Source organism: Vicia villosa, linkage group LG3, assembly GCF_029867415.1.
Source record: "Vicia villosa cultivar HV-30 ecotype Madison, WI linkage group LG3, Vvil1.0, whole genome shotgun sequence".
NCBI lineage: Eukaryota > Viridiplantae > Streptophyta > Magnoliopsida > Fabales > Fabaceae > Vicia > Vicia villosa.
Window position 1 is genome coordinate 184,631,231 of NC_081182.1, and position 25,073 is coordinate 184,656,303.

The following is a 25,073-nucleotide window of genomic DNA, read 5'->3' on the forward strand; positions in this document are numbered from 1 at the left end:
TAAGCAAGTCGATCCTAGCCTTTGTTTGTTTTCTTTTATTGGGTGTTTCTTTGTTTATTTATATGTTCATATCTTTTATATATGCTTGCATATCATGTTTACTTCTCGCATGCATCTGGACTATATTATGGGTCCCCGTGGGGGCCACATATTTTTCTGCTCTGTTTTGCAGGTGGGGGTTTTTTGAGGTAAAAGGCCCACTACCCAGGCCAGTGACACATAGGATTAGCGTGGATGCTCATGTTGACTCCCGTGGCTCTTGCTACAATCGAGCTTGACATGGGGTACCACAACTGGGCGAGGTTCTTTCATGGAACACTGTGTCTGGCACGCTTGTTGCCTCAAACACCTTGTACCCCATGGGAACTGTAGACCCTAGTGACCATTAGGGACCACTTGTCTGTGTCTAGACTACGTACCTGTGAGATTGGGGTGGGACAGGAAACCTTGGCTCCTACATACCTTGGATTCTTCATATTTGAGGTCGGACCTTTATTTGGTCTGTTCTCATGGCGCTTGATCTGCTGGTACTCCAAAAAGGCATCGAACCTTTGACCCTGAGACATTTGACCTATGTAGAGGTTTTACCTCAGTTATTCAGAGGATTGCACAATGGTTACTAAGATTATATGGACCCTTGATCCTATACTTTTGCATTGCATAACATCATTGCTTTATCCACTTCATTTGTGGGGGATCCTAAAGTCTATTTCCAAAAAAAAAAAGAAGAGAAAAAGAAAAAAGGAAATAGAAAATCAGGAAAAAAGAAAAGAAAAGATATTCTATACAAAAAAAAAAACAAAAAAGCTTTGATTCCAAAAGAGAACAAAAAGTGTGAAAGGACTTTAGGATCCCTTGGAAAAGAAACATTGCATTCATACAATCATGCATTTCATAATTCTCTCAAAAGCTTTTGGGGGCCCTTTCTACTCAGATTCTGGCTTCGACAACAAAATTGACTTCTCACCGCTATGTGTTTGAAAATTAACAATGGAACAACTCCGTGGGGTTTTGACTGAGATGAGAACAAAAATGGGAGCTGACATGAATCTGTGTGTGGAGGTTATTCAATCCTTTTATCTTTGACAAGAAGAATTGAGACAAATTCTTCAGAGACCGGATGCAAATGTTGATCTCACCCATGAGAAGGTATTATGTATTAGAATGATTGAAATAATGTTGAGATTCCTATTCTTGGTAAAGAGAATTCACATCATTGAAGTCTGCAAGTCTCCAATTATTGAAATTGACAAAAGATTCCACCTATTGGAGAAAAGATTGAAAGCCATAAAAATCTGTGACGCCATTAATTCAGATGTTGTTGGTTTGTGCCTAATGCCTGATATCAAGAAATGCAAGGATCATCCACTCTCACTCCTAATGATGGTGGATATGGAAGCTAAATTGGTAATCATCTCCTGTACATGTGTGGAAGTTGTTTGGGACTCCCGCACGAGGGATAAGCAAGACGTACTCTTATCTTGAGCATTGCATCACTCGCATTGCTCGAATCCCTAAAGTGAGGAAAAAATTTACAACTCTTGGATATCTTCGTTGGAGTTCTCTTTTGAAGTAATCTGAAGTGTTTTGAAGAAACACATGACAATGCTAAGTGACTACCATGCTGGAGCACAAAGCCATTCAACTGAGGATTGTGTGTCGTTCACTCCAAGAGGTTCATGTCTCGAAAGGGTATCAAAATTGCAGAAAGTATTCAAGAACAACAAGTCCAGACGGAGTCAAGCCTCCTCAACTATGGCAATCATCAATTCATTTCTGCATTTTCATTTGTAATTTTCCTTGTTTTGTTAGATGTTTCTTCCATGTAAAACTTGTTTGTTTTTAATAAAAATAAAAATGCATTGCATATGCTAGTTTCGAATCAATCCATTCGTGTTCACTCATATCCTTCTGTCTATCGATATCAAACTCTTGATTAAGCAAAAATATCAAAAGGAGAATGATGAAAAAATAAAAATGCAAAATCTTTAATTGTGTGCTTTTGAATAAAACCCCGCTGAGGATGTACATGCATTGTTTCTAATCCCCAAACACCGGAGATATAAGGGAGATAGATGATCGGTAAAATAGCAAGTGTACTATTTTGCCTCTGTAGTAATAAAGGGAAAATTCCCCGAATATCGATCTCAAGGACTGCGTGAGATTATAGAGTTAGTCGCACTTCAATTAAACAAAAAGCCTTGGGGTTTTGGTTTTTGTGATTACAAATTAAATTGCAAATAAACTTAAAAAGGTTGAATTGGCCAAATATGAGTAACATGCCAGGGTAGGTGTGTGCATTAACATGTAACAATTCTGAACCCTCATTTCATTAACAAAGTTCAACTTATCAATTACCGGTTCTTAAGGGTATTTGCTCCTAAGTCCTTAGTGGGCAAACTTTTGAACATTGAAATCCTAATCCCAAAGTCCTTCGAAATTAGTGATCAAATCAAATATTATTATAATCAAGAACAATCCGGTTACTATAGGGTATCCCTAGTCCTAGGTGATATCTACTATAATATAATGGTATAAAAACCCTAACAATGGAGGTCAATCCTAATTGTCAGTCATAAATCAATCCAGTTGGTCCGACGAGGAAAGCATTAAAAACCTTATACCATTAAATTGAATGTAAAAGAGAAACATGTTATTGAAATTCGGAATTCAAAATCATCACAAATGTTAATCAGGGACACCCCCCTAGCATTGGGGGGTTTAGCTACTCATATCATCCAAAGAAATTACAAAGATATCAAATAAAGACATTACAATGGAGATGATGAACTTTGATCTTCAATGGCTTCCGCTCATGAGAGTTCTCCGTTCTTCTCCAATTGCATAGGCTTCTTCTCTCAATCTTCCAATTCTTCGTGTGGCAACCAGATCCCTAATTCATCTTGGAAACTCTCCTAAATAGTGCAGACTCACTTAAGTTGGTTGGAAATTCCAAAAACACCCCTGCAGGCCAACCACTGGACTAAATAATAAAAATCACTGAAATCAGCGTCATCACCCAACACGGGCCGTGTTGTGCAACACGGGCACCCGTGTTGGTCTCCTGGAATATTTATTTTTTACACTTGGTCCCAGACTTAGCAACACGGGTCGTGTTGAGCAACACGGGTACCCGTGTTGCACCACTGTTTTCCTCTCTTCTCAAACTTTGCTCCTAGCGCTCTTCCTGACACGGCCCGTGTTGAGCAACACGGCCACCCGTGTCAGGCCTCCTGTAGCATGTTTTGAAATTCCTTCAAAACTTCCGAGTTTCGCACTGATTTACTCCGGTTTCTCCATATGAACCTGAAAACATTAAAACATACAACCAAAGCATAAAATGACGAATAAAGAAATAAAACACTCAATAACAAAACTTAAACATACTTAAAAACAACGATAAAAATATGTGTGAAAACCACTGATCAAACTCCCCCAAACTTAAACCGTTGCTTGACCTCAAGCGACAATTACAAAAGTTAATGACCTTCAAAGCACACGGTGTTCATACGTGAGATATCTGTCTGCATTGATCAAGAAACAGTGATTTGGCATTCACATGACGCGACGAGTTTTGTTACCACATTAATCCTCAAGCTCCCGTTTCGGATACCTCTCCAACTATGCTTTGCACTTAAGTCTCTTTCCGATTTTCCTCCTCTTTCATTCGGACAATCATATTAAGGCACTGCGTTTCTTATAAAAATCATCACCTGCATGAGACGAATCAAGGCTTCTTATTTTCTTTTCCTGGCACCAAACTAGCAGCATTGGCTACTTTTTATTACCGATGAAATTTTCAAACTTTGCAGTTATATATTGTCCTTTTGGACGACGTTTGGGGATCAATCTCCTTTGGGCTGAATAACCGGGTGAGGGTTACCCAACTTAGCGAGCCGATTGCCTTTTACCGCCTTTTCATCATTTGGTGCCAACTTTATATCTCTTTTTTTTTTTTTTCTCAACCAGTCACCATGCAAGTGAATCTGAATTATGCCAGACTGTATCAATAAACTACTCGGGAAGTACTTCTCAGGAGACAAGTACTATGGTGCAAATCTACACGTTAGACTCGTATCTCTTTCAGGGAACCAGGGGTGCTTAAACAAACCTCTTGTCACATTATTCCGCACTTCCTGTCCTCAAACAATCCTCGCTTCATCTCTATATACTATTCCCGATCGCTCTTTAGGATCAAAACTTCTTCAACAAAAACTTAAAATTTCGGTAAAAATTTGGGCAGAATTCACTTTATGGTTTCACATCATACCAATAACATAAAACTAACATAAAAATAAAATGCAAAGAGAAGAGCCTCCCCCAAACTTGAACTAAACATTGACCTCAATGTTTCAGAACGAGTTCAAGAGAGGTGACTCACAGAGGGTATCGCACTCTAATGATCACTTCCAAGCTTTCACCAGAGACATCCTCTTTTATTTCCTGAAAATAAAATAAACAAACAGAGAAATTAATTATTAAAACCGTGGGTTGCCTCCCACGAAGCGCTTCGTTTAACGTCGCATGGCTCGACGGTCCATTACCCTTTATTATGGAGGGTATTTCCTTTTCCAAACCTTGTTGCTTGTCACTTTCGCAACCACGAACTCATGAAGATGCAAAGCATGGATAACTTCTCTCTTCAATTTGCTTCCCACATCCTTCTTGACTCCCTTAGCTTTCTTAGGACTTTTGACAGCTGCATAAGTTGGTTCCACCCGAGAGGCTATGCTTGACACTTTTTCTTGGAGATTTTTAGGATTTTTGCCTTCCTTCTCACCTTCTGTCATACCAGCTGAAGTTTTCTCATTCGAACCTGCCCTATTTTTCTTAACTCCTAACATCTTCAAGGTTACTTCTTCATCAAATGATTTTAGAGTTAGTGTTCCTTTTTCAATGTCGAGGTTGCAGCGGCCTGTTGACAAAAATGGCCTCCCAAGAAGGATAGGAGTTTCTTCGTCTTCCGGAATATCCATGATGTGGAAGTCAACAGGGAATACAAACTTATCAACTTCCACTAGTACATCTTCAGCTACCCCATAGGATTTCTTGACGGTGTGATCAGCGAACCTTAACTGTGTCTTACTTTCACTAATCTTTTCTAATTCAAGCTTTTTGAAAATGGACAAAGGCATTAAACTCACACTAGACCCAGAATCGAGGAGTACCTTTTTAAATGCTATATTCTTGATAGTGCATGGTATTGCCACCGCTCCAGGGTCTTTCCTCTTTATCGGGATCTTTCTTTCTGACGAGATTATTCCACACTTCTCGGTTGCACTTTTTGATTCTCCTTCCACTGATCTCTTTTTCACCAACACCTCCTTCATAAATTTCTTATACAAGGGCATGTGCTCAAGTGCTTCAAAGAATGGCAGATTTACCTCTAGCTTTTTGAACAATTTAGTGAACTTCTCGAAGTCTTTCTCTTTTGACTTCTTCTTTGTCACTCTGGAAGGGAAAGGTAGTTTGATCGCCGGTTCAGCATCTTTCTTTTTTTCTTCAACTGGTTTAACCGGTGGTATCGCAACTTCTGGCTCTTTCGGATTCTCTCTTATTTCTAGATCCACCTCTATTACCATAGGGTCATCTATTTCCTCTTTCTTTTTTTCTGATTCAGCCACCCTTTTGCTCCTTGTTGTAACAGCATTAATCTTCTCTTGATCTTTCGGATTTTTCACAGTTGCACTCGGAAAGTTACCTTGTGCCTGTAGAGTGATATGCTGTGCTATTTGCCCCACTTGAACTTCCAGATTTTTAATTGAGGCCGAAGTGTTTCTGTGGTTGTTTCTTGTTTCTTCTTGGAACTGAGAACACTGCCCAGCTAATCTTTCAATTGCCACTTCCCACTCTGCCTTCTGGGTACCTTGTTGTTGTTGATCTTTCCAAGCAAAATTTGGATGATTCTTCCACCCTGGATTATAGGTGTTAGAATACGGGTTGTTTTGCCTTAGGAATTTGATTTCTTCAATCTGCTTCGGAGTAGCGAAACAGTACACCGTTTGGTGTGGGCCATTACAGATTTCACAGCTGACAGGTTGAGCTTGTTGAACTTGAGCCACCTGTTGTTTACCTATATTCATAGCCTTCAATTTCTTTTCAACTTCTGCGGCTATCGCATCTTCAACCCGAGTTTTAGAAGTCTCCAGCTTGAGATCAATAATTCCTTCCGGTTTGCTAGTACACCTGTCATACAATTCCAAATGCTCATTTGCAGCTATTGCTTCAATGATTTTGATGATTCCTGAGGCTGTTGTGAAATTTGTCGAGCCTCCAGCTGCTGTATCAATTAGCTGCTTTGTTTTGATTCTGAGCCCATTGACAAATACTTGCATCTGTTCAGTCTTGTCCATGTTGTGAGTGGGACATGCCACTAGAATTCTTTTGAATCTTTTGTAGGCATCTCCTAAAGGCTCACCCTCCTGCTGCTTGAAATTTAGAATGTCATACCTCTTCCTTATAAATACCGAAGCGGGAAAATACTCATTTAAGAAAGCTTTTTCCATCTCTTCCCATGATGTAATGCTGCCCGCTGGAAGGGAATAAAACCACTCTTCTGCTTCTTCTGCCAAGGTGAATGGAAACATTCTCAGCTTCTTGGCCTCTTCTGTATGACCTTCGATTTTTAAAGTTGTACTCATGGTCAGAAACCTCTGTAAGTGCTTGTTTGCATCTTCATTAACCTTTCCGGTGAAAGGCTTTCTTTCGAGCTGAGTGATGGTGCTTGGGTGCAATTGAAAATTAGGGACATTCACCGGTTGGTTGATAATTGTTTGTCTTCCCCCTGGTGTATTTGCAACTCCATAGTCTCCGAGGAGTCTCTCTGGTGGTGGTACCTCGCCCATGACTTCTTCTTCACTTTCAGAACCTGAATGAACTGTCACAACTTCTTCTTCTGATTCCAGTTTAGCTTGATGAGCTTGTCTGCGCCTGGCGTGAAAAGTCCTTTCAATTTCTGCGTCAAAAAGAAATTCTGCTGAGGCCTTGCCTCGCATAAACAGATTAGACAATTATTAAAATGAGGAACAAAAATAAAATAAAATATATAAATTTTTTTTTTTTTTCTCTTTTTTTTTTTTTTTTTTTTTTTGAAAATAAAATTTTAGTCGCAGAGCAACAAAATTCTAATTGAAATGAATCTAAGAACTCTATAATTTTCGGCAGTCCCCGGCAACGGCGCCAAAAACTTGATCGGTAAAATAGCAAGTGTACTATTTTGCCTCTGTAGTAATAAAGGGAAAATTCCCCGAATATCGATCTCAAGGACTGCGTGAGATTATAGAGTTAGTCGCACTTCAATTAAACAAAAAGCCTTGGGGTTTTGGTTTTTGTGATTACAAATTAAATTGCAAATAAACTTAAAAAGGTTGAATTGGCCAAATATGAGTAACATGCCAGGGTAGGTGTGTGCATTAACATGTAACAATTCTGAACCCTCATTTCATTAACAAAGTTCAACTTATCAATTACCGGTTCTTAGGGTATTTGCTCCTAAGTCCTTAGTGGGCAAACTTTTGAACATTGAAATCCTAATCCCAAAGTCCTTCGAAATTAGTGATCAAATCAAATATTATTATAATCAAGAACAATCCGGTTACTATAGGGTATCCCTAGTCCTAGGTGATATCTACTATAATATAATGGTATAAAAACCCTAACAATGGAGGTCAATCCTAATTGTCAGTCATAAATCAATCCAGTTGGTCCGACGAGGAAAGCATTAAAAACCTTATACCATTAAATTGAATGTAAAAGAGAAACATGTTATTGAAATTCGGAATTCAAAATCATCACAAATGTTAATCAGGGACACCCCCCTAGCATTGGGGGGTTTAGCTACTCATATCATCCAAAGAAATTACAAAGATATCAAATAAAGACATTACAATGGAGATGATGAACTTTGATCTTCAATGGCTTCCGCTCATGAGAGTTCTCCGTTCTTCTCCAATTGCATAGGCTTCTTCTCTCAATCTTCCAATTCTTCGTGTGGCAACCAGATCCCTAATTCATCTTGGAAACTCTCCTAAATAGTGCAGACTCACTTAAGTTGGTTGGAAATTCCAAAAACACCCCTGCAGGCCAACCACTGGACTAAATAATAAAAATCACTGAAATCAGCGTCATCACCCAACACGGGCCGTGTTGTGCAACACGGGCACCCGTGTTGGTCTCCTGGAATATTTATTTTTTACACTTGGTCCCAGACTTAGCAACACGGGTCGTGTTGAGCAACACGGGTACCCGTGTTGCACCACTGTTTTCCTCTCTTCTCAAACTTTGCTCCTAGCGCTCTTCCTGACACGGCCCGTGTTGAGCAACACGGCCACCCGTGTCAGGCCTCCTGTAGCATGTTTTGAAATTCCTTCAAAACTTCCGAGTTTCGCACTGATTTACTCCGGTTTCTCCATATGAACCTGAAAACATTAAAACATACAACCAAAGCATAAAATGACGAATAAAGAAATAAAACACTCAATAACAAAACTTAAACATACTTAAAAACAACGATAAAAATATGTGTGAAAACCACTGATCAATAGACCCTCGTTAACCCCTTTGAGCCTTGAAGTAGGAGTTTCTTTCCTATACAAAAAAAATAACCCTCACATTTAACCCAGGGGCAGGGTAGCGTTCAATTAATTTGATCGAGCATTCAGAATTCATCAGGAGTATACATCCAAGGATACAACAATGGTTATCTTTCAAAAGGTTGAGGAAACTCAATACCACAATGGTACTCCCTCATCAATCAAAGAATGAGGCAGTCACAATCACCTCCAACAAATCAGAGATTCAGGATCACACGACTTATTCAAAAAAGAAATGATTAAAAGAGAGAAAAGAGCCCGCTAAGTCAACAACTTGAAAACAAGTGACTTAGGCAAAAATTAGGGCATCCCGCTGGACTCCAAAATGAAATTCAAAAGAATTTGTCCAGGCAAAATTTAGGGAAACAAAAAAGGAGAAAACAAAGAAGAAGCGAAAAATGAGGATTACAACATAAAGATCCTCATCAAAAGAACAAAGTCGTGTGATCAGACGCCAAAGAAGAGAGTGAGTGACTGCCATGTCCAAGAAGACTTCATTGGTTCCTCAATCATCTCAAACTCCTCCTGAAGGATGAACGCTCGTATCAGGTTAAGTTGAACTTAGGACTGGAGAACATCACGAAGAATGGGTGGGTAGGTTAGACTTTGAGCCTTAAATCCTTTCTTTCTAAAACCGTGAACCAGGCCACGTTACAACCCTTAAAAGACCTAATTGAAGCAGGGTTTATTTCAAAAGCAAGTTGCATAAAACTGACTCCTAGATGTTTACTTACCATTTATGTTGATATCGATATGACAAATAATTCAAACACTGAATGTCGCAACATCGCTTCAATAATCTTTGATTTCGAAGCTAGCATAAGCATTGCATTAGGAATATCATCTTCAAAACAATCATCTTTTACTTGTGAATAAACACTTGGCATCGAGGAAAATCAAACAATGAACAATTGCAGAAAAAGTTGATCGATTCCATGAGCCATTCACTTCAAAGGTTGATCACTCCGAGGGGCAAGTTGTGTGAAGACTCCGCTAACTGAGGCATCCATTCACCGTTGGTCAATCTGGGGCAATCAAGTCGAGGAATCTCTCTTGAGTTCAACCAATCTGGGGCAGTTACGTCGAGATTCGACAAATCTCTCCAAGGATCCCTTGGGGAAAATTCCTTCGAAGTTCACGAAGCTTGGGGCACAATCTTCTGAGTTTTATTGTATCTCCCCGATCATAGGAGTTTATTTCTCCTGGAACTTTGGCCTCTCCCCAAGCACATGAGTCTATTTCTCATGAGAGTTGTTCCACTTCCCAAACCTGGTCTCCTTATCTGGATTTCTCATCCCAACATGGTGAATCGAGGGAATCTCCTCAAACTCACAATCCCCAATCAGTTCAAGATGTAGGGAAAGTCAGATGAAGTCACTTCCTCCCCGACAAAGCTACATTTCAACCCTCAGTGCAGTTTCCAATGATCTTTGGTACTGCAAGATTTCCAACACCGATTCATATTGGCATCTCAAGACAACAAGCAACGGACCCCAATGATCCTGCTTCTCTATCTCACCAAGGCCTTTATTTGGCACTCTGCATATAGTTTTCATTGCATATAACATTGCATCCTCAAAAGCGTAGCATATCCATCAAAATGGAGCATTACGCCATTGAAAATTCAAACATGCATCAATGCATAAGCCAGTTTATATGTACCCAGAAGGTACGAAGTAATGTATATCCCCAGAAGAAGTGTCATCTTCTCTCTCTAGTGTGGATCAGACACAATGTCTTTCTTCATCAAAATCGTTGTCTCCAAGGTTATTTCCTGTATGCTGCGTGCAGCTTAGAGTGCGAATGAGGGTGGGCATTCAACCCATCTCATTTTTCAATCATTTGAATAACCATACTTGGTGTGTGGCAATTCGAACGATTGCCACTCTTGAAGAGTTACACCCCGCATTTGGCCTGAGGGATTAATGTAATTCTTATGCTTCGCCAGCATCAACATCTCCGTGATTCTTCAATGTATACCGATGTCTTTTGATCGAGTCTAGTCGTCACTAGTCTCCGTGATCCTTTCCCTCATGTGGACAAACTTTTGCGTCTAACCCCCGTGTTGTGAATCCTTTACCTTCCAACAATCAAACAATTCCAAAGCCTAGTTCTCGCCCTGGCAAATCAAGTTAAAGCCCTGGTTCCCGTCCTGGCAAACCTTTCAAAATCCAGTTCCCGTCCTGGTAATCATCTTTCTAAATCCAGTTCCCGTCCTGGTAATCATTTTCAAGGTCCAGTTCCCGTCCTGGTAATCATTCTTCAAAGCCCAATTCTCGCCTTGGCAAACCCTTTTTCAAAGCCCAATTCTCGCATTAAACTTTCTTCAAAGCCCAATTCTCGCATTGGCAAACTTTCTTCAAAGTCCAATTCCCGCCTTGGCAAACCCTTTCAAAGTCCAATTCCCGCCTTGGCAAACCCTTTTTCAAAGTCCAATTCTCGCCTTGGCAAACCCTTTTTCAAAGTCCAGTCCTCGCCCTGGCAAATCATTTCTTTCATTTTCACTCCTCGTCTGATATTTTATGGTGAAGTCAATTCTCGCCTGACAACCACCATTCATCCATAATTTCTTACCGTAAAACCAATTCCCAATCCCCATCATGTCATTATTCTCTTTCCCCATTCAACCATAACATCCATGAATATTTCTACCAGAAAAAACAAAATTTCTCTTTCCCCAGCAAATATCAAACAAAATAAAGAATAAAGATAACACCATCATCTCAGGACAAATTTCTGGTACTTTGATATTTAATCTTCTTCTACCTCGAAGGTTCGAAAGGCTAGCGTCAATCTCACCTTCGGGTTTAAGACGATTAAATAGGGGCAGCTGTCATACCCCAAATTTGTCCCACCCCTTTTAATTTATCAGGCTTATGGCTTTTAAATCATGTGCATACATTCTCACCACCTACTCATTTTAGGTAAAATCATTCATTCATCTGCATCATACGTGACTTTATCAGGACAAGGGTTGGGTGACACACGTTGGGTTCTTATAGTTTCATCTGATCGAATGTTGCCCTTCAACATCACTTATGTAGCAAGCTATTGTGGCCCTACTGATATTTGTTTGGGTTTCTCAAGAAGAGAAGCTTTAGAAGATATTCACTTGAATTGACTCTTGGTTGACTAAGTCACGTTGACTTCTTCCCTAGTATTTGACCATGACTACATTTTGAAAGCATTTTGGATGCAAGGGTTATTTTGGTTCTATCATTCAGGAAAAGAGGATTCAAATTCAGCAAAGGAGTAAAATCATTCATGTCCAATCATTTGTAATACAAAAGTCAAATTCAGGTTCAACCATTACAAGCTCATGGAAAAGAGAAAGTCATTACAAAAAGTCTACACCATTTACAAATGAAAAGATTATTCTGTTCATTGTTACAAAGAGAACTACTTCTAACCATTATTCTGTTCATACTCCTTCTAACCATTATCCACAAATTCATACAGTCCCTGCTAACAGTCCTTGCAGCCATAAAATAGTCCCTGCGGCAATAATGAAAAAGACACTTTCATGGCTTGACAATTACATTCAAGTACAACTCGGGGTCCCTACTTGCAGCTCAGACTTATCAATAGAAAATTAGAAAAAAGAAATAACCAAAATCAACTTCACAATAGAATCTAACAGGACTTCCGTTTCAAGTGTCAGCTCACATAACCAAGCTTCAACTTGCAACAGGATCCATGTCCTTCATTCAGCATATTACCGGTTAACATCGACTATTCATGTGCGTGTGAACTCAACAACTTTCTTCATCAGATTCTGCAGTAAAAAACAGAAACTTGCAGCATCATACATAATCAAAATTCAGCCCTGCATTGATGGAAAGCTAATGAATTGCATCATAACAGTCACATACACAGCAGCACATACACATTGAAAACAAAACAGTTGCAGCATAACTAACCTAACAGAAAAATAGAGTTTCTAACCACCTAACTAACCTATCTCCTAACTGTCCAAACTCCAACTCAGCATCCAGAATAACTATCATAACAGCTCTCTAACCAACTTCTTCTAATCCTAACAACCAAAACAGAATCAAAACTAACTCCTAACTGACTCAATCCGCATCATCCAATCACTAACCGAATTTCAGATCCTAGGGCCCTCAATCACTCTCAATCTCTATATAATTTCTACTCCCTCCATAATTCAAGCTCCACTCTCCTCCACCATTCCTTCATTCATCTCCTCCATAATCATTCTTCAAGCTTCACCTCCCATCTCCATCCCATCCCTTTGAACTCTCTCTGCTTCACCATCATCACCATTCTCTCAGTCTCCTTCACTTTTCTCCGAACTCAATCTTCATCACTCTCATTCACGTTTAACTCTCCGCAACTACACGGTTTATTCAACAACAACTCACACTATCAGAACGCAACACTCAACAGCCACGCAAGGGACGAGATTCGATTCACAGAAAATCAAACAAAAAAGAAAGAGAGTAGAAGAAGGAGAAGATACAAGAAGCGCAAAATCAAACATACCTGAAAACTCCTTCAAGCTCATTGCGTTTATTTCGCCAAATAATGAATAAGCTCGCCTTTGATTGTCCTGTTCTCTATCTTCGAAGCTTCGCTCCAGATCGGCGAGGAGAGTTTGGATTGAGAGGCGAAGAAGAAGGACGCGTTTTGTTTATCACGACGGCGCTGTGAAGGATTGAGTCGGAGGAGAATTGTCTGAATCGGAAACGTGAGCGAAGAGAGAGAGACGAAAGCTGAGAGACCGAATTGAAGAGAGGGAGATTGCGCCTTCTGAGTCACGGCGAGGGAGAGATGAGATCGAGACGAGTGTTCGAGTTGCGAGATCAGAGAGGTGAGAGCGAGAGTTTGAGGTGTTTACTTCCGATCACGACGGCGGACTGAAGGATTTCGTCGGAGCAGGTTAATCTTCGCCGCCGTTCGTTCTGAGAAGAGAGGAAGGGTAGTTCTCAAAAGCTCAAAGGTCACAATTTCGTAACCCTAATCCCCTTTCATTTTAATTTAATTTTAATTTAATTTTAATTTAATTCATTTTGTTTTAATTGAAGAAAATCTGAATTGAATAAAAATACAACAAAGTCTGAAAACAATTCTTTGGGCCTCACACAGAATCTTGCATTCACACCCCCTGGACAAGCCCAATGCATCACCACTATTTTTTGGACATAGAAAAATGCTGAAAACAAAAACAAAACTTCACTTGGGCCTTACACGATTCTGGCATGCACCCCCCACTACGGCCCGACACATTTCTTTTTTTCTGCCACAAAAACGCCCCTGGGCCAATTCCTTTGGGCCCTGCGCCCTATTACCATGACACCACCGTTTCTGATTAACACCCCCATATTTCACACTTAATTGATAGGTTCTAGATTTTTTTACATAGTTTTTTCCCTATTATTTGTAGATAATAAAAACATAATAAAAATCATCGTCTTTTTGTTAAGTAGAGCTTAGATAATTTGTTTAGAATATAATTGCTAGATTCTTTTAGAAAACCTCATAAAAAAATGACACATAAAATCAATAAACTTGTTAGATTTTTAGGCCACTTTTTGGATTAACTTTAGTCTTAGAATTTTCTCATAAAAACCATATAAAAATATTAGTTTCTTAGGCTAATTGTTTTAGTCTTTTTGCTTGAATTAGAATAGAATTTCTCTCATAAAAACCATAAAAATAATAGTACTTTTAATTCACTTTTGTGCTATATTTTGACTTGTTCTTTTTCATGCTATTTTCAATATTCTACTTAGCGCTTTATTTTTCATGTCACTTTTAATCCTAACCTTAGGTAGAAACCATGATAATATTAGGTAGAAATTCCCATTCATATTAGGCTAGTTTACTTAGGCTAGTTTCTTTTTCTTTTACAACATTAAAACACTTAATAAATACTTGAATAAAAATCCCCATAAAAATACAAAGAAAACACTTAAAACACTAATAATCAAAGTGAAAATTCTTAAAAAGGGAATGGAAGCTTGAACGTCCCTTGCTTAAGGGAATGTTCGAGTGCTTGGATCTCCCTTGCTTAAGGGTCCCATTCAGGCGTAAGTTCCCAACTTCTAAAAAACACCAACCAGAGAGTAACTCGAGTTTCCCTTGCTTAAGGGATTTCCTCGAAACGCTCAAACTCTCTCTCTCTTCTCTCCTTTCTTAAGGGCACCGTTATCTCCACTCTATTGCATCCTAGGCAATCCCTTATGCAAGAGCGCGAGCGTTAACGCCGCCCAACTAAAAAACACAAAAACAAACAGAAACTATGGAGCCGAACTACGGCGCTCTGATTCCTGAAAAGGATACGTAGGCATCAAGTCGCGGGGCTTGAACGAGCACATTTGTAAATATTCCTTCTTTTCCCCGTATTTCTTTTGCATTCATCCGCATATAGACATAGACATAGTACACACCCTTTAGATAGAAACAAACATAGGTGGATACCATCGAGTACGATGGGCGCGAGGGGTGCTAATACCTTCCCCTTGTGTAACCGACTCCCGTACCTTGATTCTCTGGTCGCAAGACCTTGTTCCTTCCTTTGTTAGGTTTTCTGATATTTCTTTCCCTTATGGGATAAATATATTGGTGGCGACTCTGTTCATTTTTCGCGAGCGTGCGACAAAGGGTAACCTCAAACTCTCCTTGGGCACGTCAAACCTGTCGGGAATAAATTGTTAGCGGTGGGTTTTCGTCGTATCGGAACTTCATGAGTTTCCTTTGACTGAACCTCTTTTGCTTTTCATAATGATAGTATCACACCATTCGTAACCTTCCGAGTTTGTAGACTGATAGAGGGAACCTATGACCCTTTTGCCCCTTGGTGTGGAGTTAACACACGTCGCCTTCTCTCCATCGTAGTTATGCATCTTTGTTTAGGATTTTGCCCCAGTTGGACTAATCCTTGCCCCCAGGTTATCATAGAGCATCCTTGTAAGTTTTGCTATGTTCATAGATGAACCCCTTTATGACTAGATACCCCTTGAGTGTATCTATAAGGGAACTTCTTTGTTGAACTAATCTTTGCATCGATGATAACCTTCATTGTATTTATAATCCTGTTACGACAAGGCATGGACATGCGACTGGCAAGGAGAAAGGAACCCTTTTTTCTCCTTGTAAGGTTGTGTTCGTTCTTAATAATTTATCCATCTTTATCCATAGTTGATGATCCTTTTGATTTTTCTTCGGGAGTTTTGGGAAACCGGCTAGCGCGGTAGGTGTGGATGCGGGTGAAGATAGAAGTGCAAATGTAGATGCAAATGTATGACTGCATGAAAATGCGAATGCATGGATATGCGAGAGACTCCTTGTATTATAACTCCTTGTATGCAATGTAGACGCGTGACAGATATAACCTTAAGGATAGCCTATGTGGGTTTAGGGATTGAAATTCTGGAATCAGATACGAGATGTCGAACAGGATGTCACGACATTAACTATCTGAACAATTCTATAATAATGAACAGGAAATAAAACAAATAACACAAGTGATTTGTTAACCCAGTTCGGTGCAAATACACCTATGTCTGGGGGCTACCAAGCCAGGGAGGAAGTCCACTATAAGTAGTATCAATTCAGAGTAATACACATCAAGACTACACCTTTTACTTAATATCTACCCAATGCAACTTCAATCTAAGCTACTTAGACCAGAGATCCTACTCGCTCCCCCTCAATCACAGCAGTGATGAATAACACTCAACAAATATGACAAGAAGACACACTTCAAGGACACAACTTGATCTTGCTTAAAAGCTTCAATCAAGTACAATGGTACTCTTGCTTAAAAGCTTCAAGTACTTCTTACAACACAAAAACACCTAGACCAAGACAACCATCACGATGATTGTTTGGCTCACAAGAAAACTAGGATGCAAAGACTTAAACACGAAAAACCTCTTAAATCTTCTCAATATAAAAAACCTAATTAGGTCTGCAGCTTCTTCATAATATATATAGCCTTCAGAAAACACAGCAGCTGGGCCTTGGATCCAAATTAGTTTTAAACCTAATTAAACTAATTTCCATAAATCAAGGAACCTAAAATAAGAGCAAATAACGTCGTCCTTGAACAGATCATAATCCAATATTTCCAATTAAAGCGCATAGGATCTTAACAGATCACATAACCATAATTAGTAACAGAATAATACGTAACAGCAACGAATGTCATGACATCGGCCTTGACATCAGGCAAAGGCCTCATAAGTAAAACTTCATAACAGAGAATGCATGTCATGACACCAGATTTGACATGATAAAATCACAATGAGTTTTACCAAAAATTACAGCCAATCAACAACATCTACAAACTCCCCCTTTGGCAAATTTTTGGCTAAAACACAAATAGATGTAACCATATAATATCAGAGCACAAGCAGCAGATCACAACACCAAGAAACCAGAAAAATAAATTCTGTGGCAAAAAAGGAAACAACAACCAGCTTGTTTTAAACACCAGAAAACCAAAAATCCAGAAAACATCTATTTAAACATCTGTTACAGACCACCACTTATCATTGTCAAGGAGAACCAGAAAACATCCAAAATAACAACAACAAAAAAAAAACAGAATATCCATCACTCCCCCTTTTTAGCCACAAAAGGAAGCCAAACACAACCAAAAGACCAGCAGAAAAGAAACACCAGAAGTAGAGCTAATTGTCAGAACCATCAGTCTCTTCATCACTAGAGTCACCAATCTCTTCATCACCAGAGCCACTATTCTCTTCATCAGCATCACTACTCCCAACATCTTCAGTATCTTCACCATCCTCAGCCTCTTCCTCATCACCACTATCAGCATTTTTGTCTTCATCCATATTGTCACCATCACTACCACCAGCATGATCATCCTCTGCAGACTGCTCAAGGCTTTGAATGAGCTTTTCAAGCTTCATCTTCCTGTTGTCCAACTCTTTACAAGTCTCTTTCAGCTCAGCAATGAGAAAGGTTTTGTTCACAGACTTGCTGGGTTGTGATGTCCCAGCAGATGTCATGTCATCTGACCTTTGGAGCAACTTATAGTGGAAAGACAAAGCACTCTCCCTCTTACATACAGAATCTTTAGCTTTCAGAATTCCAGGGTGTTGCTTGAGAATTATCCCACATATCAGGGATGGAAAAGCAATGGGAAGCTTGGTAGCAGAGGTACCAACATGCCTCATAGTTTGATCAAATATATAAGTCCCATAGTCAAATTTTGTCTTGGTTCCCACAGCATATATGAATCTTCCTAGGCCAACAACAATGGTAGAAGTGTGATTGGTAGGCACCTAGTTAGCAGCACCAATTTTGTGTAGCAATGCATACCTGACATTAAGAGAACTAGCAGACAGTTTACTCTTTATGGGCCACTTCTTAACCTTACCACCAGTGATCACTTTGCACACCTCATTATCAGTCACTTCAAGCTCAGGTTAAGCCTCATCATTCCTACCTAGATAGAGGTTAACAACAGTTGGGGAGAATTCTATACACTTTCTTCTAACATACACCTTATGAAAATCCTCAGCTTTCCCATCAGCACAATCTTGAGACAAATTCACTATAAACTCCTTCACGAGCATTTCATAGCATTTAGAAAAATGAGTAACAGTTTTAAGCAAACCTGCAGATTTGATGAGCTTCATGACCTCTTGATATTCCAGAGCATCATTTGCAAGTTCTCTTTCCAGAGCCAGCCTTCTTTGATAAACAAACTTCCACTGGATAGCATTTGAAGCATAGTGCAGATAAATGTTGTCCAAGGGAACATCACGGACCTTTGTGGAGGATTTTGTGACAGCAATCTTCTTCTTTGATGAGATGTCAGGGACATCACTTAGGACATTGTCTTCGGAGTCAGAGACACTTCTTTCTTTTCTTTTCTTCACAGCAACCTTGCTTCCAGTTCTTGAAGGTTCAGCAGGGACCTTCTTGATCTTTTCTTTGGTGACATTCTTCAGAGGAGCAACCTTTGTCTTGGGAGGATATTGATCATCAACCTGCTTTCCCCTTCGAGCCTTGACTCTGTTGGAAATGCTGGAGATGAGGTCATCATCAGCAATGTCAATAGGATCATCAAGATTATCCAGATCCACCATATCATTTACACTGTCAATAGGGAAAGTAGGCTTCTCTTTAGGAGAAGTAGCATTGACCTCTTCAGCTTTCTCCGTTTCAAGAGTCTCAGCATCTTTATCTCCAGATGCATCAGCATTTTTAGCATCAGAACCCTCAACATTGTTGGCTTCAGATGTCTCAACATTAACATGATCTTTGCTAGCATCAACTTGATCATCTTTGCTATTCTCAGGGGCAGGAACTTGGGCTAAAGGGACAGATATTCCTGCTACCTTGTGACCTTCATTCAAGATTCTTGTGACAAGACCTGCGATCGCATTGTGGACATAAGCAGACCCTTCTTTATTCTGAGCAGAAAATGTTTCTGGAACAGACCCACCAGTTGATTTTCTTGCATGCATCTTTCTTGGAATACTGCCAACAGGATCAATGGCTGGGACCGAGTTCAATGGCGCAACATCCAGCACGACATCCTGATCACCTACCATACTTGGAGCCCTAGAGTCGGATGCAGTTTCAGAGCAAGGATTAGTGTTCTTCGAGGGAGGAGACTGAGACATGTTGAGAGAGAAGGGAATGATGGAGAGAGGTTTGTGAATGCAGCGAATCAGAGAAGTAGAGTGAATGCTGAAAATAGGTTTTGAGGGAATGGGAACCGTTTGGAGAAAGTGTAAAAGAGGGGGAAAATACACTTTAATATGTAATGATGACAAATATTTGGAGAGAGAAATACTGTTGGCCCCACACCCGGGTAGTTGCTATAATTCCTCACAAAGACAAATGCCAAGCTTACTTCTTAGATTTTCAAATTGATTTGCATCCAAGGCTTTTGTGAAAATATCAGCCAGCTGAAGATTTGTAGCAACATGTTCCAAGGCAATTACTTTAACCTCAAGAAGATCTCTAATGTAGTGGTGTCTAATATCAATGTGCTTGGTCCTGCTATGCTGAATGGGATTCTTTGAAATGTTAATGGCACTTAGGTTGTCATAATATAATGTCATGACATCTTGTGTGACATTGTATTCTGAAAACATTTGTTTCATCCAAACAAGTTGAGAACAGCTACTTCCCGCTGCAATGTATTCTGCCTCTGCAGTGGATAAAGATACACATTTTTGTTTCTTACTGAACCATGAAATAAGATTATTTCCCAAGAAGAAACATCCTCCTGAAGTACTTTTTCTGTCATCAGCACTTCCAGCCCAATCTGCATCACAATATCCAGTGAGAATAGGTTCACACCCATGAGAGTAGAGCATGCCATACTCACAAGTACCATTCACATATTTTAGGATCCTCTTGACTTGGTTTATGTGACTGACCTTGGGTTCTTCTTGATACCTAGCACACACCCCAACAGCAAAGGCAATATCAGGTCTACTGGCTATAAGATACAGCAGGCTTCCTATCATGCTTCTATATAAACTTTGATCAACACTAGTTCCCTTTTCATCTTTGGACAGTTTTAAATGAGTAGGTGCTGGTGTTCTTTTGTGAGTAGCATTTTCCATTCCAAACTTTTTGACAATGTTTTTAGCATACTTGCTCTGAGAGAGAAAGATTGAGTCTTCCATCTGTTTAACTTGCAGCCCAAGAAAACAAGTTAATTCTCCAACTAGACTCATTTCAAATTCTGATTGCATCTGATCAACAAAGTGTCTAGTCATCTTGTGTGACATCCCACCAAACACAATATCATCCACATAGATTTGAGCAATCAGGATCTTTCCTCCTTCATCTTTAACAAAAAGAGTTTTATCTATCCCTCCTTTCCTGTACCCATTGCTAGTAAGAAACTCAGTTAGTCTCTCATACCAAGCTCTAGGGGCCTGTTTCAGACCATAAAGAGCTTTTCTTAGTTTGTACACATGGTCGGGATGGTTTGGATCAGCAAAACCTTTAGGTTGTTCCACATAAACTTCCTCATTCAAGTATCCATTCAAGAAAGCACTCTTTACATCCATCTGGTATAGTTTGAATTTTAGAATACAAGCAACTCCTAGCAGTAATCTAATTGACTCAAGTCTAGCAATAGGAGCAAAGGTTTCATCAAAGTCAATTCCTTCAACTTGAGTGTATCCTTGAGCAACTAGCCTTGCTTTGTTTCTGATAATAGTTCCCAGTTCATCTGACTTGTTCTTGTAAACCCATTTTGTTCCATTGACATTAGTACCTTTAGGTCTTGGTACCAGCTCCCATACTTCATTCCTTTCAAACTGGCCTAGTTCTTCTTGCATAGCATTAATCCAGAACTCATCTATCAATGCTTCCTTAACATTCTTAGGTTCAATTTTTGACACAAAACAAGAATTTGAAACTAGTTCTCTTGACCTTGTAGTAACTCCACTGTTGATATTTCCTATAATAAGTTCACTAGGATGATCTTTTTGAACCTTTATAGATGGACCTTTGTTAGGAGGTTCAGCTTCAGACTCTGTGATAGTAGGACTACAATCATCTTCTTTAGTAGATCCTTCAGCTGTAAATTCCCAGAATGTTCCGACATCCTCTGTGACATCTGCTTGATTGTGGACATCACCAACCACAACATTTATAGATTCCATTATTACTCTGGTTCTTGAGTTGAACACTCTATAGGCTCTACTGTTTGTAGAATATCCCAGAAAAATCCCTTCATCACTCTTGGAGTCCATCTTCCTTCTGTGATCTCTATCAGTAAGAATGTAACACTTACTACCAAACACATGGAAGTATTTGATAGTGGGTTTTCTTCCCTTCCAGATTTCATATAGAGTGGTAGAAGTTCCTTTTCTTAAGGTAACTCTATTATGAACATAGCAAGCAGTATTCATGGCTTCATCCCAGAAGTAGATAGGAAGTTTCTTAGCATGAATCATAGCTCTGGCTGATTCTTGAATAGTTCTATTTTTTCTTTCAACAACCCCATTTTGTTGTGGAGTAATAGGGGATGAAAATTCATGATGTATTCCTTCAGAGGAGCAGAAATCAACAAATTTTTGATTCTCAAATTCCTTTCCATGATCACTTCTAATTCTCACAACACCATTTTCTTTTTCCCTTTGAATTCTATGACACAGATCTTTGAAAACATCAAACACATCTGACTTTTCTCTAATGAAGTTTATCCAAGTGTATCTGGAGTAGTCATCCACAACCACATAAGCATATTTCGTTCCTCCGAGACTCTCCACTTGCATTGGTCCCATCAAGTCCATATGAAGTAGTTCTGGAACTCTGGAAGTGGTCAGATGTCTAACCTTTGGATGTGACATCCTGGTTTGTTTTCCTACCTGACATTCACCACATATTCTTCCTTCATCAATTTGCAGCTTAGGAATTCCTCTCACAGCTTCCAAAGAGACAATCCTTTTCATTCCTCTTAGATGATGATGGCCAAGTTTTTGGTGCCACAGCTTTGCTTCTTCTTCTTTAGAGCATACAGTTGAGTAGCTGGATTCATGAGACACCCACAAGTAGCAGTTATCTTTGGATCTGACTCCCTTCATTACTACTTCCTTTTCTTCATTAGTAACCACACACTCAGTTTTAGTGAAGTTGACTTGGTATCCTTGGTCACAGAGTTGACTGATGCTTATGAGATTAGCAGTCAGCCCCTTGACCAACAAAACACCCTCTAGATTTGGAACTCCTGAACAGTCAAGTTTTCCAACTCCTTTGATTTCTCCTTTAGCTCCATCACCAAAGGTTACGTAGCTAGTAGAGTGATTTTTGATATCAACAAGCAGATTCTTGATTCCAGTCATGTGTCTGGAACATCCACTGTCAAAGTACCAATCTTCTTTGGCTGATACTCTAAGAGATGTATGAGCTATTAAAGCCATATTTTTGGGTATCCATTGTTGCTTCTGGATGGGCATGATCTGCTTAGGTCTGTAGTATGGAGCTTGATATGGGTATCCATATAATCTGAAGCAAAAGGGCTTAATGTGTCCAAATCTTCCACAGTAATGACATCTCCATCTTTGAAATTTTCTCTTCATTTTAATTTTGTCTTGATGTTGAATCGCATGTTTTGATATCGGGTTCAACGCCTCAGATTCAGGTTTAACCCTATTGCCATCTTGGGAATGTTTCTTTGTACCAACAAAACCTATACCAGACATATCTCCTGAACTCTTTCCAATCTGCAGAATCTCCTCCAACATATCCGAGCCACTGTTCAACATTTTTACAGATTTTGACATCTGATCAAGTTTGGATTGTAGCATGATAATTTCACTGTTTAGTTCAGATATTGTTTTACTAAGTCCTTTGTTATCAGCCTCCAACTGAGCTATGTATTTCTTCTGCTTTTCACCTTGTTGACAGATTTCAGCACTTCTGACACACAACTTCCTATAGGAGGCTGCCAGTTCTTCGAAGGTTAGCTCATCTTCACTAGAGTCTTCATCAGAATTACAAACACCAGTAAGGGCTGTGACATGTTTGGCCGATTCTTCTTCAAAGTCACTGTCAGAATCTTCATCAGACCAGGAGACTGACAGTCCTTTCTTTTGTTTCTTGAGATAAGTAGGACATTCAGCTATAATATGTCCATACCCTTCACATCCATGGCATTGAATTCCTTTGCTGTGATTGTACTTTTCTTCTGGTTTAGCTCTTCTGCCCGAGTCATAAGATCTACTAGTGTCAGATGAGATGTTCTTGACATTAGGTCTTGGCTTCTGATCCATTCTTCTCATAATTTTGTTAAATTGTTTACCAAGCATAGCTATAGATTCAGATAGATTTTCTTCTCTACTTTCCTCTGCTTCTTCTTGAGAGTTGGACACAAAAGCTATGCTTTTGTTCTTCTTTTCAGAATTGTCACTGATCCCCATCTCAAAGGTTTGAAGAGATCCAATTAACTCTTCTACCTTCATTTTGCTGATATCCTGTGCCTCTTCTATAGCTGTAACTTTCATATCAAATCTCTTAGGCAGGGATCTAAGGATTTTTCTCACCAGCTTTTCATCAGACATCTTTTCTCCCAAAGCTCCTGAGGTATTAGCAATATCAAGGATATTCATGTGAAAATCCTGAATACTTTCATCATCTTTCATCCTTAGATGTTCAAACTTCGTAGTTAGCAGCTGAAGCCTTGACATCTTCACTTTGGAAGTACCTTCATGAGTGGTCTTGAGGGTATCCCAGACATCTTTGGCTAGTTCACAATGGTGTACTAGTCTGAATATATTCCTGTCAATTCCATTGAATAAAGCATTTAAAGCTTTAGAGTTGCCAAGCGCCAATGCCTCCTCATCTTTGTCCCATTCTTCCTCCGGTTTAAGAGTTTTCTTGCCATCTTTATCAGTAGTGACAGGATGTTCCCATCCTTTGTTTACATCTCTCCATGCTTTACTATCCACGGATTTCAGAAAAGCCACCATGCGAGGCTTCCAATAATCATAATTGGAACCATCCAGAATGGGTGGTCTAGTCACAAATCCACCACCAGAATGGGTACCAGAAAATACTGTCCCTAGATCTCACCCAGAAAACCAAACAGGCAGGGTGCCTGCTCTGATGCCAATTGAAATTATGGAATCAGATACGAGATGTCGAACTGGATGTCACGACATTAACTATCTGAACAATTCTATAATAATGAACAGGAAATAAAACAAATAACACAAGTGATTTGTTAACCCAATTCGGTGCAAATACACCTACGTCTGGGGGCTACCAAGCCAGGGAGGAAGTCCACTATAAGTAGTATCAATTCAGAGTAATACATATCAAGACTACACCTTTCACTTAATATCTACCCAATGCAACTTGTTATACCCCAAAACTTGCCCGCATCTTTTTTCAAGAAAACTCCAATCTGAAAATTAAGAGTCTCATGTAATCATGGATTTTTATATCCTGGCATATGAAATACTTAGTTTTTAGAATTTTTCTTATACAGTAATGTGGCTTGCAGTTGAATTTATTCTTACGCAAACGCCAAATACTGTTTATTACTTCACACATGCTATTTATTTATTTAAAGATAAATAGTACTGACACAATTGGTACAGAGTTAAATCTTTTTGCAGGCGCAGAATCAGGAAACTCAGAGTGTACTGGTAACAAGTAGATTATTATTATCTTTTGTTTCCCACTAATTTTTGTACTATATTCCATTATTTTCAAAAATCTTTTCAAATCTCTTTTTCAAAAATCAAATCCTAAACTTTATTCTCTACATCTCTCTTTTTCCCAACACTATCATACACTTTCTTTCAAATCTTATTTCCACTCAAATTTTCCTTTTGTACGGAATCACATCATTCCCCAACGTCTCTATCCTTCTTTCCACTCTATAAATACCTCTCATTTTTTCATAAAAATCTCACATCAAATTCTAATTCATCTCTCAAATTTCTACTTCATAATCCATCCTTTCTTCTTCCCCGACAAAATGGCGAAGCGGTGGGAAACGTG

The 25,073-nt window shown here is 39.3% G+C and overlaps 1 protein-coding gene across 1 annotated transcript; it reads right to left on the reverse strand.

Annotated features, from left to right (window-relative positions):
- Positions 1-17,251: 17,251 nt before the first annotated feature.
- Positions 17,252-21,226, reverse strand: LOC131659516 (uncharacterized). Its single transcript, XM_058928699.1, has 3 exons — positions 20,994-21,226; positions 18,092-19,286; positions 17,252-17,869 (listed from the first exon to the last, which is right to left on the reverse strand). Exons 1-3 carry the CDS (start codon positions 21,224-21,226, stop codon positions 17,252-17,254), a joined length of 2,046 nt encoding a protein of 681 aa, XP_058784682.1.
- Positions 21,227-25,073: the final 3,847 nt, after the last annotated feature.

Bases quoted from the DNA above. Each gene is read 5' to 3' on its own strand.
- LOC131659516 (XM_058928699.1), bottom strand. From the start codon at position 21,226: ATGGAATCTATAAATGTTGTGGTTGGTGATGTCCACAATCAAGCAGAT. The intron at 19,287-20,993 runs GTCAAGAGAACT...ACCTATTTTCAG, and splicing joins AACAGTGGAGTTACTACAAG to CATTCACTCTACTTCTCTGA. The intron at 17,870-18,091 runs GTGTATGTTAGA...GCTGCTAACTAG, and splicing joins AAGCTGAGGATTTTCATAAG to GTGCCTACCAATCACACTTC.